The sequence below is a fragment of the Neophocaena asiaeorientalis genome, unplaced genomic scaffold, assembly GCF_003031525.2.
Source record: "Neophocaena asiaeorientalis asiaeorientalis breed wild unplaced genomic scaffold, Neophocaena_asiaeorientalis_V1.1 scaffold327, whole genome shotgun sequence".
NCBI classification, from domain to species: domain Eukaryota; kingdom Metazoa; phylum Chordata; class Mammalia; order Artiodactyla; family Phocoenidae; genus Neophocaena; species Neophocaena asiaeorientalis.
Genome location: NW_020174560.1, coordinates 9,018,406 through 9,031,228, shown reverse-complemented (window position 1 = coordinate 9,031,228; position 12,823 = coordinate 9,018,406). Strand labels below are relative to the sequence as shown.

Below are 12,823 nucleotides of genomic sequence, written 5' to 3'. Positions count from 1 at the left end.
CCGTGCCACGCGGCATTTGGGATCCTAGTTCCCCAACCAGGTATCGAACCCGCGCCCCCTGCAGAGGAAGCACAGAGTCTCAACTACTGGACTGCCAGGGAAGTCCCCAGTCTCATTTTTAGTTCTACTACCTACCTTAATTCTTAGCTTCACTCTCACACTGAAATCCTTCTGATATCACTTACTTTTAGAAAGATAAAAAGGACCGTCATTTACTGGACATATGCATTTGGGCACAAGGGACCAAGCTGGGAGTGTGGCACATGATACGGAACCTGAGATTACATGGCCAGTTAAGTGGAAGAGATGGCATGCACAGCCAGGTCTGTTTAATACAAATGCCCCTACTCCTTCCACTGCCTTTCAAGTTTGGGATTCTGGATTGCTTCGGAGTCTTCAAAATCTGAAATCTACCTAAGTACCTCCTTTTTCCTTCCCAATCAACAGGAAGGACATTTCTTGGGCAGAAGAGCTAGGAACTGTATTGTGTTCTCCTTCTTATTCTTTAATGCACTATTAGGGACCAAATCAGGAGAAGGAAGGATAATGTGAAAGATGAGCAAAGAGGGTTTCTCTTCCTTCTTCAGAGTTCCTTAGTTAAGTCCTCTGGCTATGAATAGTACGTTATCAGGCCAGCGAGGAGCTCACATCCTGGCTCTGATACCACAAAGCAACTTGAGATGAGTAGCTTGTACAGTGGTTTTTTTCTAGGTCTTGGGAAAATGATCTGGACACACTGCTGACAGTTGGCTAAGAACTAGAGCTCCCAATTTATTTGTGTTTATTCACTGAGCATTTCAATTTATCAGCCGAGATAGGTATAGCACAGCTTTCCTGGTCAGTAGACACAAACTGCCAAATACCAGCGTCCATCTCACTCTCAATTCATTTGTCAAGATGATTCGGCTAGAATAGCAGACTAGATAGCATGGTGACCAAGAGTAACAGTGCTGGTTCTACCACGCCACCACCTGACTCTGGGTGAGTCTCCTTTCATTCATTCTCTCATTCAGTCAGCTGTTTTTTAAAGCACCAAGGGCCTTGAAATCCTAGCTCTAGCACTTTTTGGCTTAGAAGGCTTCGTTAAGATATTCCAAACCTCACATTCCGTCTTTGTAAAGTGGAGATAATAACAGTGCCTTCTCCATACGGTTCTTGTGAGAATGAAGTGTGATGATGTATATAAAAAGGTTAGCATGGTGCCTGGCATATAACGTCAGCTTTTCATTCGATAATCAGTTACTAAGCATTTACTGTGTTCTGAACATGGTACTATGTCCTGGGGCCACCCATCATTTGCACCATTTAGTGACTGCCTTCTTTGGGCCAGATCTGCAACTTTGATGATCTCAAATTGTCCTCGTAACAACTTATAAGACATGCATTATTTTCACTATCTTATAAATGAAGAAACTGAGTTCAGGGAAGTAAAGTTGAAGATTACACACCTAGTAAGTAGCAGAGCTGGGATTTGGACTCCTATCTATCTGATTCCAAAACCCATTTACTATCATTCTGCCATGCAGCCTTTACTGTTAGCAAGAAGAATGAGACACATGTCCTGTTCACAATCTAGAGGGGGAACACATGTATTAAAGAACTCATTGCAGTACAACGTATGTGATAACACCAGGTGTTATTTAATATTCATCCTCTTCTCTCAGGCTAGAAATCAGCTTCTCCAGCTTCACTTTCAGATAGGGAAGAAGAACCAGAAAAATAACGGACTTCCAAAGCTGCTTCTTTGGGAGACCAGCACTGGCCAGTCTCTGAAGCTTGTGTGTGTCTCCCATTATGATCCTCTTTAAGCCATAAAAGTTTTCAGAAAACGAGGCGCTGGTTTTAGACAGATAATGTTGCTGGAGCAGAAGATCTAGCAGGGTGAAGATTTCATCAAACCACTTCCACAAGAAGCCGTAGCGGGCAGGATTTGATTCTGCAAGAACCTAAAGCAAAATAAATAAATGAAATTCATTCCATTACACAGCTACTATGCCTTGTATTTATATTTCCTTTTTTTCCCTCTGAATTTCCACACTTTTCTTTCTGGGTCTACCTTAACCTCCCTGAAGTGCTGGGTATTCAGTACACATAACAAGAGACTCCATAACCATTAAATCACGTGATGTACATTATATGCTAATTGGTTATTTCAAGACTTAGGCCAACAAATAAATTCAGATTATTGGCTTGGTTTTTACCCGGACGTTCCTAAAACTTTTCAGAGAATTAAATCCTTACCTTGACCACATGATGAAGAGCAGGTCTCACTGCTGTCATTAAACTGTCCTGTGCTACCACCTCAAAGATGGATGGCTGGTCATCCACCGCAGAAGCAGTTGTGATATGAGCCCCGTGCTCAGCCATAGTTTCGCGTGTGCACTAGGTTTTACTTTGCCCACAAACTCTCTAGTAAACATGAACTTTCTGGGGGTGCCAGATGGGTGCTAATCTTACAGGAACTGGGCAAAAAAGACCTCTTCCGGAGGCAGAGGGGAGGGGGTCTCAAGTGAAGGTGAAGAATGAAGTCAACGCGGACACCCACGTTAGGGAAGCAGTGTGCGGGAGAGGTGAGTTGATTAATGCTGCACCTCACAGGGAAAAGCGTGACTATGCGGGGACAGGTATGGCGAAGGAGCGCTGGCCTCTCGAGCGGCAGTCCTGGAGGCGGCCAATCACAGACTCCCAATCCGGAGGGCTCAAAAGCCAGGCGGCTCTGAGGGATCGAAGGTGCCAGTGCAGGCCGGCCCCAACGGCCTGGCTCAGCTGTGGGCTGTGCAATCCCCCCGCCCGCGCCAGTCCTCGCGAGCTGACCCCAGGCGAGGGGCGAGGAACCCGCGACGCTGCGTTTGAAAGGAGCTCTCGGCTTTACGTCAGAAGCCGCAACCGGAAATAGAAGCCGCTTGGAAACCGGCCATGGAGAGGCGCTCTAGCCCCGAACGCGGGCCCGCGACCGGAACTAGAGAACTCTATGATCTCACAGCGACTTCCGCTTCCGCCCCCAGCTGAAAGTAAAGAAGGCTCCAGCGGGCTCGGTTGGAGAGGAGTTTTCCGCTGGTTGGTTTTACTTTTCTTAACTGGTTTTGCATCGCTGTCTTGTTGGAAAGCCACAGCTCTGATACCTATCTCTCTACAGAGTCTTTTTGGCAAGGTGTTGGGTCGCCGCACTGAAGTCTGGCGCCCGGAGCCAGAGCTCGGCCTGTTGCTGAGGCCTTTGTTCCCTGGGGCGATAGAGAGAGGCGAGGGACCCAAGGGAATGTGGAGATGGAAGGCTCACTTTGCTTGCGGCGGGGGTGGTGGCTCACTATTTTTGCCGCCTTCGGGAAGGATTTGAAGCGACAAAGCCGAGATAGAAGCCTTAGCCTTATGGCTGCCAATGATTAAAAAAAAAAAATTCCTGCTGGTGTTCAGAATTTGGGACGATTAGTTTTCATTCAAGCTGGTACCGTAATTGTCTTCTAGGTTAGGTTACGTTCAAGCGAAACTCCAGGCACTTGCTACACTAAATGAAAATGGTTCCTGCCCTCGAACACGGTAGGATGCGTCACATTAGCGATACGAATACAGTGCTAAAACGGAGTGATGCTGTTGAATTCTAACTAGCATGAATTGGGGAGGCTTGGCAGAGAAGGTACTTTTCATTGTATACCAAAGTTAATGTAATTAACCTGACCTTTTGCAAACTGCTTTTACATCGTATGCAATTGCCTTGAGTAGCTGCAGGTTTACTGAATTTGGATAATAGTTAAAGTTCATCTCCTCTCTCTCCAACCTCTCCCCTCAACCCCTGGGCTACATAGCTAAAAATAGAAGTTTGCTTACTTTATACCATAGAGGACGTTATGGTATAAAGATAGTTAATTGTTTCACATAATGAGAACGCTGGAACAAGGTTTGGGTTTAGTTGTTTCAATAGGAGAAATAAAATCTTGCAAATTAACCGTAATTGTGGTTCCAAAAAGTGTTTCAGGGAATTCCCTGGCGGTCCAGTGGTTAGGACTCTGTGCTTCCACTGCAGGATGAATGGGTTGGATCCCTGGCCAGGGGAACTAAGATCCTGAATGCAGCGTGGCCAAAAAAAAAAAAAGTGTTTTATAGTCTGATTGGATAGCTGCTGGAGAAAGTGACATTGATGGAAGATTTTACCTTACAGAGTTTTAAGGAGTAGAGATAATGTATCTATATAAAACACCTAGCTTTAGGTTCTTGGTCAGTGGTAGCTCTTACAGAGAGGCTTTTCTTAAGTGAACAGCAAAAAGACAAAGTTGAAAAATAGCATCACCTAAGACGAGTGGGAAGTTAGTTAAACATTGGTATCAGTTAGGGTTCTTTGGTTACAAGCAACAGAAAACAGGCTAATTTAAACTAAAAAATTTATTAGAAGAATATGGAGTAGCTAACAAAATAAGGAAAACCAGCTCTGAGGGAACAGGAATTACACAGTCCTACTGGATGTTTCTAGCAAGAATTAGCAAAGTGTCATACAGGCATCGTTGTTGCAATGAACGAGCTTCAACAAATTTCTGTCACTGTACTTATGATTCAGATCCCTATTGACTGACCTTGGTTCAGATTTCATCTCCACTCCCTGTTTCACTCTTAGCCAGAAGAGTGCAAGACACCTTAATAGTTCTTTGAGACTATTCCAAAAGTAAACTGATGTTGTTATGTGAGAAAAAAGGCAGTCAAAACTAACAATGCCAATTATTACAGCCAATAAATAATAAACACCTCGTCACAAATCCCACTCCCAGGTTTATGGTGTAATAAGTAAGACACAAAAATTGATTGCACTTACGTAAAAGGTGTGAAGAGCCATCAGACAGGTTAATATGGTGAGTTTAGAGGAAGAGACAATAACAGCTGGGAGAAATGAGGCCGTTCAAACTAGCTTAAACAGAAGCTATATTGGCCTTTGTAACCAAGGGGAAGATCGTTTCTAACCTCACGTTTTATCTCAGCTTCTTTCTGCCAGTTGCTTTCTAATACAGCGATGTAACCTGGTATCTCCTGCATCTTATATCAGGACCAGATGTCCACTGAGAAAGTTTTGTGGATTAGGTGGACCTCAAAAGATGAGTACATTTGGGGAAAGTCACAGTCATGGTGACAGGGTTTTCCAGGCTAAGGGAGCAGCGTGGATAGTATTTGAGGAGGAAATTGTTTGCTTTAAATATAGAGAGGAAAATAGACCAATAATACATAGTCTATACTGTTTACCATAATATAGAGGCTCTTAAATGCTAGTTTTAGTACTTTGCTTGTGGACATTCATTCATTTATTGCTGAATAATTTACTTACTCATTTATTACTGAATACATCCTGTGCGCCAAGCATTATGCTAGGTGCTGGGTAGACAGTAGTAATAAAAACAGACTTGGTATCTGCCCTCATGGAATTTACAGTCTAGTTGGGGAGAGAGATACTAAACAAGTAAAGAGACTAATATATAATTTACAAATGGAATAAGAGGGCTATGATGGGGGTGGCAGTGGGGCCTGGGAGAGAAGAACCTTTTAGACTGGGAAATCAGGGAGTGCCTTTATGAGATTACAATTAAAGTGAGACCTAAATTATAAGCCAGCCAGCCCTGTGTGGAGTTGAGGAAAACGAATATTAGGTAGGAGGAGCGGTAGTTGTGAAGGCCCTAGGATGGGAAAGAGCTTGGCCTATTTGAGAGCTGCAAAAGCTAGCAAGAGGTGAAATGAAGAGGAAATGAGGAGTGACTGAAAGGATAAAATGATATTAAGAGAGGTAGACGGGAGCCTAACCACTCATAGGCCATGGGAAGGAAACTGGATTTTAGTCAAAGTATAATGGGAGGTCACTGAAGGATTTATACACCAGAGTCATGACCAGGTTTATATTTTTAAGATGACCCCGTAATGGTTATGTGGTTACATTTACTTTGTGAAAATTCATCAAACTTTATATTTTTGGTGTGCACTTTTTGGAATGTTCGTTTATACTTCAAAAAAAAGTGAAACAAAAATCTGGCTGCTGTATGAATAATGGGAGGAGAGTTGAGGTTTCTAGTAGTTCAGGCAAGAGGCGATGGTGGCTTGGAATAATGAGGTGAATAGAAGGGATTGGATGAATTTGAAATATATTTTGAAGGTAGGATTGACAACTTGGAGATGGAATGAATGTGGCAGTTAAGAGAGAGAGAAATCAAGAATGACCCCCAGATTTCCAGCTAGTAATTTCTGGCAGTGTAATTTGTTCAGATAATTGCAATCATAGCAAATATTTACATAGTCCATACTATGTGCAGGCATAGTTCTAAGTGCTTTACGTACACTAATTCATTTCATCCTTGTAATAATGTTATGATTGGATATTAGTATTTCTCCCATTTTATAGATGAGAAAACTAAAGAGCAAAGAAATGGGGAAAACTGGGAGAAGGATAGGTTCTGTACAAATTAGGAAATGAGGAGCTGTTGAAAGTTTCTGAACCGGGGAGAGGTATGAATCAAAGATTTTTCTGGTGGCATCTCTTTACAAAATCCACCTCTGTCTTCTATGAGTTGTACCTGGAACCACATTTTTAAAACACCCCCCCATACTCTTATGATTTGCTTAATTTGGGTGGGCCATATGTGCAGACTTACAGTCAGTGTGGTTAGCAATTTGATGGTGAAGTTTGGGGACTAGGTCAAGGCTAGAGATAGATATTTTGGAGTCATGTGGGTAGGAAAAATGATTGAACCCATGGTATTGCTAAAGGGTTAGTGTAAAGAAAATGTATGAATATAGAACTTAAAATGCTTGCTACTTTCTCCCTCAGATACCATCCTATATCTCTTCTCTTTCAGCCATAGTTTCTTATGGAGTTATCTGTTTTCATTTCCTTACCTCCCATTTATCTTCAAACTTCTGCAGCATGGCTTTTGCCCTCATTATCTCTGCTGATGGTCTCAGCAATGACATCAAAGACCTTTGTGCTGCTAAATCCTTGGACACTTTTCGGCCCTTCCTCCTTTTCTCTATAGCGACTGTTGTTGACCACTCACTCATACATTTATCCACTCATACATTTATCCATTCAACAAATTTTGGGGAGGGGGCGGCTAGGCCTCAGAGATATAGTATATAGTTCCTGTACTTTCATAGAACTCTAAAAACGTCCTAAATGATATGACCACCTGCTTTTCCTTCTACTTCTCAGTCCGCTTTGCACTTTGGTTTTTTCCCAGCTTCTGCCTCAGGCTCTCATTCTTCACATTCCTCTTCTTCTTGTTTGGATAAAGACTTTATTATTACTTAGAGCAGTTTTAGGTGGGAAGTTTTCGTTTAGAGGGGAAGGTACAGAGATATCTAGGTCTTGGTTTCTGAAAGGAACTTACTTTTGTGTAAGCACGCCTATTACATGCTGGGCGCCTTACCTACTTTAAGCTTCACAGGCTGGAGAGAGTTGTATCACTGGATTTATTTCACAAGTAAGACTAAGGTTGCGGAGACGTTAAGTAACTTTCCTAATCACATTCAGGACAGGGATTCGGTCTCAGATGGATTCAAACTCAGATCTGAAGCCGTGTCAACCTCTTTTCCTTGCACAACTCTCCACCAGTCCCACTGCCCTTGTATGGTCTTGGGCTGGATCACCATTGTCCACATTCCTGAACTGGCCAGGGAAATTAGCTGGGTTTTTTTTTTTTTTTAAGAAAACAGGGTGTTTCACTATCCCTATGTGTAAGTTTTTAAGACAACTCCTGTGCGAGGAAACAAATCCAGGGAATGTCATTTTGTTTAATAGATCCATTCCGATAGTCAGTGAACTTCCTCGGAGGCCCGGACCTCAGGTCGCTTCCCGACTGCGCAAAATTTTTCCGTCTCCAAGGCGACAGAGATGACCGCCTTTCTGGCTCTCCCGCGCGCCTGGATGACGTCACACGGCGAGGCTTTCTGAAGTCAGAGTTTCCTGTCCACCATCTTTGTCCCTGGCAAAGTGGGTTTTGCGCAGTGGCTTAGACCTGGAGAAGGAGTCGTGACGTGCAGGAAACCATTACAACACCGCTCGGGTCGTGCTCTGTGGCTGCTGCTGCCACCCCTGCCCTTGCCTCCGGTGAGTTCAGGGCGGCTAACTTTGGGGTGTGTCCCCCTTTCATGGGGAAGGGGGGCCAGGCTTGGTTGGAGACGGGCGGAGGAGAGGAATCTTAGGAGCGTGACCGTTGAAGATGGAGTGAGCCGTCGGGTGTGACCGTTGTGAGGAAGAGGGTTGGAGAAAGGGATTCCACCGCTGGAGCGGGGTGAGGGAATCCGCGGGGTGGCAACTGGGAGTTGGGGGGCACTGGGGAAAAGATATGTTCAAAGTGGGGGGTTAGGAGGGCCAGAGGCCAGGGGTGTGGCCGGTAGAGACTGGAGGCCGAGGGGAGAACCTTCTTCCTGGTTTGGCGTCGTTCACTGAGAGGCTGGGACGTGTCCAGGTACCAGAGGGGGAAAGGGGTTCCCCCAAAGTTTTGCTCATAGATGGGCAGACCTCGCCCGTCTTCTGTAATTTGAGGTTGAGACACCTCTTCCTCACCTCGTAATGGAGGAACATATCCCTAGAATCTTGACCACCTGGGGAAAGAAGAGGAATTCCTGACATTGGAGAACGGGAAGAGAAACCTCCAGAATTGACCCGATGTGAGAGAGGGGGAAGCAGGTGGGAGTAAATCTTAGCCCGGAGTTTTTTCTTTCTGGTCTTAGGAGGAGCTGTCTGGTTTGAGAAAGACTGTAGATTAAGACAGAGGTAAAGAAACTGGAACTTCCTGTTATTCCATATTCTTTGAATCCAAAGAATTGATTCATGTTCTTTGTTTTCAGAGCATGAAAACAGATCAGTTTTCACCATCCTGTGTTTTAGAGAATCTGACCATATTCGTCTCTGGTGTGTGATTAAGAGTGTCTCATTAAAAAAACAACAACAAAAAAAAAAACAGTGTCTCATTTAAAAATATATACAGACACTTCCCTGGTGGTGCAGTGGTTAAGAATCCGCCTGCCAATGCAGGGGACATGGGGTTTGATCCCTGGTCTGGGAAGATTCCACATGCCACGGAGCATCTAAGCCCGTGCGCCACAACTACTGACCCCACGCGTTGCAGCTGCTGAAACCCACGCGCTTTGGGGCCCATGTGCTGCAACTGCTGAGCCTGCGTCCTGCAACTAATGAAGCCCGCGCACAGCAACGAAGAGTAGCCCCCGCTCGCCACAACTGGAGAAAGCCCACGTGCAGCAACGAAGACTCAACGCAGCCAAAAAATGCATACATATGCAATTTTTTGAGGTGAAATTCACATAACATAAAATTAACCATTTTAGAGTGAGCAGTTTGGTGGCATTTGGTACATTCACAGTGTTGTGCAACCCCGACTCTTCTCATTTGTTTTTGTTTAGGCTGGTTTATTTTTATTTTGGGGGAGTTTCTTTTGGCTTAAGTCAGGAACTGACATGATAAAATGTTGCTCTGCCAATATGTGTAAGGGATATTTCATTACTGTTGTGTAGGACAGTGCGAGATAAGAGAGTGGTGTGTTTCTCCTTTCTCTTGAAAAGCAGGGGTTCTTAATTTAGGGTCTAAGATCATGTACTTGATTCTCTCCTCTTCCCTGAAATTTTGTGGGCTGGTACATTATTCTCTAGTTAAGAACTTAGTGCTCACAATGTGAAAGGACAGAAATCTATTCCTCCATGATGAAATTTGTTAGGGGAAGTAATGAAATATGTGGGTCACTAATAAAGGTACGATTTAAGACTAGGTTAATTTAATGTTTAACAGATTGTGCTGAAATTTTCTGTTAAAAATTTAATATACGTGAATGTATATGAGAGCTTTAGAAAACAGAACGATTTTGGGGCCCTTTTTCAAAGAAACAGTGAGAAATTCCAAGCAGCTTTTGTCTTTAAATGTTAAGCAAGTTTTAACTTTTGATGATCCCAAAGGACTAGAGTGGCTTAACGACATCCTGGATAGACCATAATGGCCTTGAACTATGGGCCTCCTGTCAGGCTCTAGTACTGTAATCATTTCTGTATACTGGTTTTCCTCTTTGTATATATAAGTTCTTAGATGATAACTTCAGATTTATTCCAGGTCTTTTTTTTTTAATTAATTATTTAATTTATGGCTGTGTTGGGTCTTCATTGTTGTGCGTGGGCTTTCTCTAGTTGCGGTGTGTATGGGCTTCTCATTGCGGTGGCTTCTCTTGTTGCGGAGCATGGGCTCTAGGCTTGTGGGCTTCAGTAGTTATGGCGTGTGGGCTCAGTAGTTGTGGCTCACAGGCTCAGTAGTTGTGGCACACGGGCTTAATTGCTCCGTGGCATGTGGAATCTTCCTGGACCAGGGCTCAAACCCACATCCCCTGCATTGGCAGGTGGATTCTTAACCACATTGGCAGGCGGATCCTTAACCACTGCACCACCAGGGAAGTCCCTATTCCAGGTCTTTTATGTGAAGGACTCCTTTCTTCAGTTTGCCTACTTCACATTTAGTTTACATTGTGAATGGATTAAATGATTAAATGGATTAAAAGATTATAATTCTTTGAATTTCAGCTAGAAAAGATATTATGAAAATACTACATAAGACAAGCCTCTGTTACAGGCTCACTTTAAGTTATAACAAATAGTGTCAGATCAGAAATTTCTGTATTCTATAATGATTTGTGTGAGTTCTAGCTCACTTCTTTTAACGAGGTAAATTCAGTGAAATTCTTGTACAACCTAAAAGCACTATTGTATAAGGATCAGTACTACAAACATTAAGTAGCTCCTTGGAAAGATAACAAATGAGTCTAATTTCCCTTAAATAGTCCAAGTAGTACATTTTAGAGAACAAATTTGAGCCAACCTTTTTTCATTATTTTATGATTTTCTGGCTTTTTTCCTTAATTGCATTGATTTGTTGAGTGCTTAGGTCTTTTTTCTCAGATCCATAATTACCATTGTTTGTGGAGGTATTATCATTCAAGTTTGCCAAATGTATTATCACTCATGTTGTTTTGACCAGAAAATAATGAGTAGGTGCCAGGGCATCTGTCCAAAATTTGGTGATAAGTATTATTAATGATGGTGGTCAGTAAGAAGATAATCATTTTTTAAAAAATTTATTTATTTGGTTGTGTCGGGTCTTAGTTGTGGCAGGCGGGCTCCTTAGTTGAGGCTCCCTGGCTCCTTAGTTGCGTCACGCGAACTCTTAGTTGCGGCACGCGTGTGGGATCTAGTCGGACCAGGGATCGAACCTGGGCCACCTGCTTTGGGAGCGCAGAGTCTTAACCACTGTGCCACCAGGGAAATCCCAGAAGATACTCATTTTTGAGATGCTCATTTTTCTTTATTAAAAGAAAATTTTAATGTATTTAAAGAAGTCAAGTACATTGGACAAAATCTTAGGGTTTCTCAAATCAGAAAACATTGTCTCATTATTTGGGGAGAAATGTGATCAGTCCATGCTGTTTTTGTTTTACCAGTGGAGCCTTATGTCAACTGGATTAATTCTGGAAATTGGAACGGAAAAGTTAAAGTTGAAGCTGGGATCCATGTTCTTTTTAAGTTTTAACACCAGTTCTGATTCTCTTTAGTACTCAGTGTGACTGAACAAATATCTCAGTTTTTTGCATTGTTTTTAACTGTAAACTGATATTTTTTATTTTGGGGAATACTTGGGGGAATTGTAGGTTGTTGGAAATATGAAAACCATAATTTTTTTTAAAATCCATGCATAACACCTCTCTAAGATGTTTGCCTCTCTAGGTGTTTGTCATGAAAGAGTATTGTCCTACTAATCTAGGCTTTTCTTTTTTTTCTGAAAGAAATTCCTTTTATTGACAGTTGCATGTAATGGTGAAGAGGTTGATAAAATTTTTTTCTCTTTCAGTTTTACTCTGTTTCAGAATATATGTCTTAGAGTGACTCCATCTTGAGGCAGGGAAGTAAATCAGATTTGCTTTAACGGAAAGTAATGGGGAGATCTTTTGAAACAAACTTTTCCTTATTTTAAATATTGGAGTGACTAACTGAAGATATATTTGTAAAAAGATGTAGCTTTAGGTCTTGGAGGCTCTGAGGAGATAATTGTGGATAAAATCAGAAATCTATGATAGGTTCAGATTATCACTCTATTCCATTAGGCCTTTGGATTTTGTTCCAATTAGCTTTTGAGGCAAGGATTACATTCTTAATTATCCTTGCATCCCTTTGGATCACCAGTGATGGTGGTAAGGATGAAGATACTTTCTGAATGCAGAAATTCTTGTATATAAATGATCTTAAAATTAGTTGAATGCCTTGCTGGACATAAATAACTTGGTTAAAGGAATTCTTTTCTCTTGCTATAGGTGCACATTAAAGATCCACAACCATGACTGACTCCAAGTACTTCACAACCAATAAAAAAGGTAAGTATGAGAACCTGATCACAACCTTTTTTGAAGATTCTTCAAAAGTCGTGGTGTAAGGTTGTTCCAAGTAGAATGCTCCTGACCTCTTCAGACATGTATGTCTTGGACCATCTCATTGGGGATATCCTACAGAAAAGTGTATTGAGTAAATTATTAAAGTATGGGTTTTTAAAGATACGGCTGTGGTGCACATCATTTTGACTTGAAGGTTTTAGTGAAAGGAAGAGATCCAAGATTGATCCATTGAAGATTGATAGATCTGAGGAGGGTAAAAGGAAGAAGTATATTTTCTCTTTTTTAAAAAAATTGAATGTAATTGGTTTACAATGTTGTGTTCATTTCTGGTGCACAGCAAAGTGATTCAGGTCTGTGTATATGTATGTATGTGTGTGTGTGTGTGTGTGTGTGTGTGTATGTATACATATATATATTCTTTT

At 42.2% G+C, this 12,823-nt stretch overlaps 1 protein-coding gene and 1 long non-coding RNA gene across 2 annotated transcripts; one reads left to right on the top strand and one right to left on the bottom strand.

The window, feature by feature from the left end:
* Positions 1–1,640: 1,640 nt before the first annotated feature.
* Positions 1,641–2,836, bottom strand: LOC112408115 (peroxisome assembly protein 12-like). The gene is made up of 2 exons (XM_024757678.1): positions 2,242–2,836; positions 1,641–1,946 (listed from the first exon to the last, which is right to left on the bottom strand). The coding sequence occupies exons 1-2, from the start codon at positions 2,365–2,367 to the stop codon at positions 1,641–1,643; spliced, it is 432 nt and encodes a 143-aa protein (XP_024613446.1). The 5' UTR covers positions 2,368–2,836.
* Positions 2,837–3,000: 164 nt separating this feature from the next.
* On the top strand, positions 3,001–12,408 carry LOC112408081 (uncharacterized). The gene is made up of 3 exons (XR_003004879.1): positions 3,001–3,057; positions 7,760–8,068; positions 12,324–12,408. It is a non-coding gene; the product is annotated as an uncharacterized LOC112408081 (long non-coding RNA).
* The last annotated feature ends 415 nt before the right edge of the window (positions 12,409–12,823 follow it).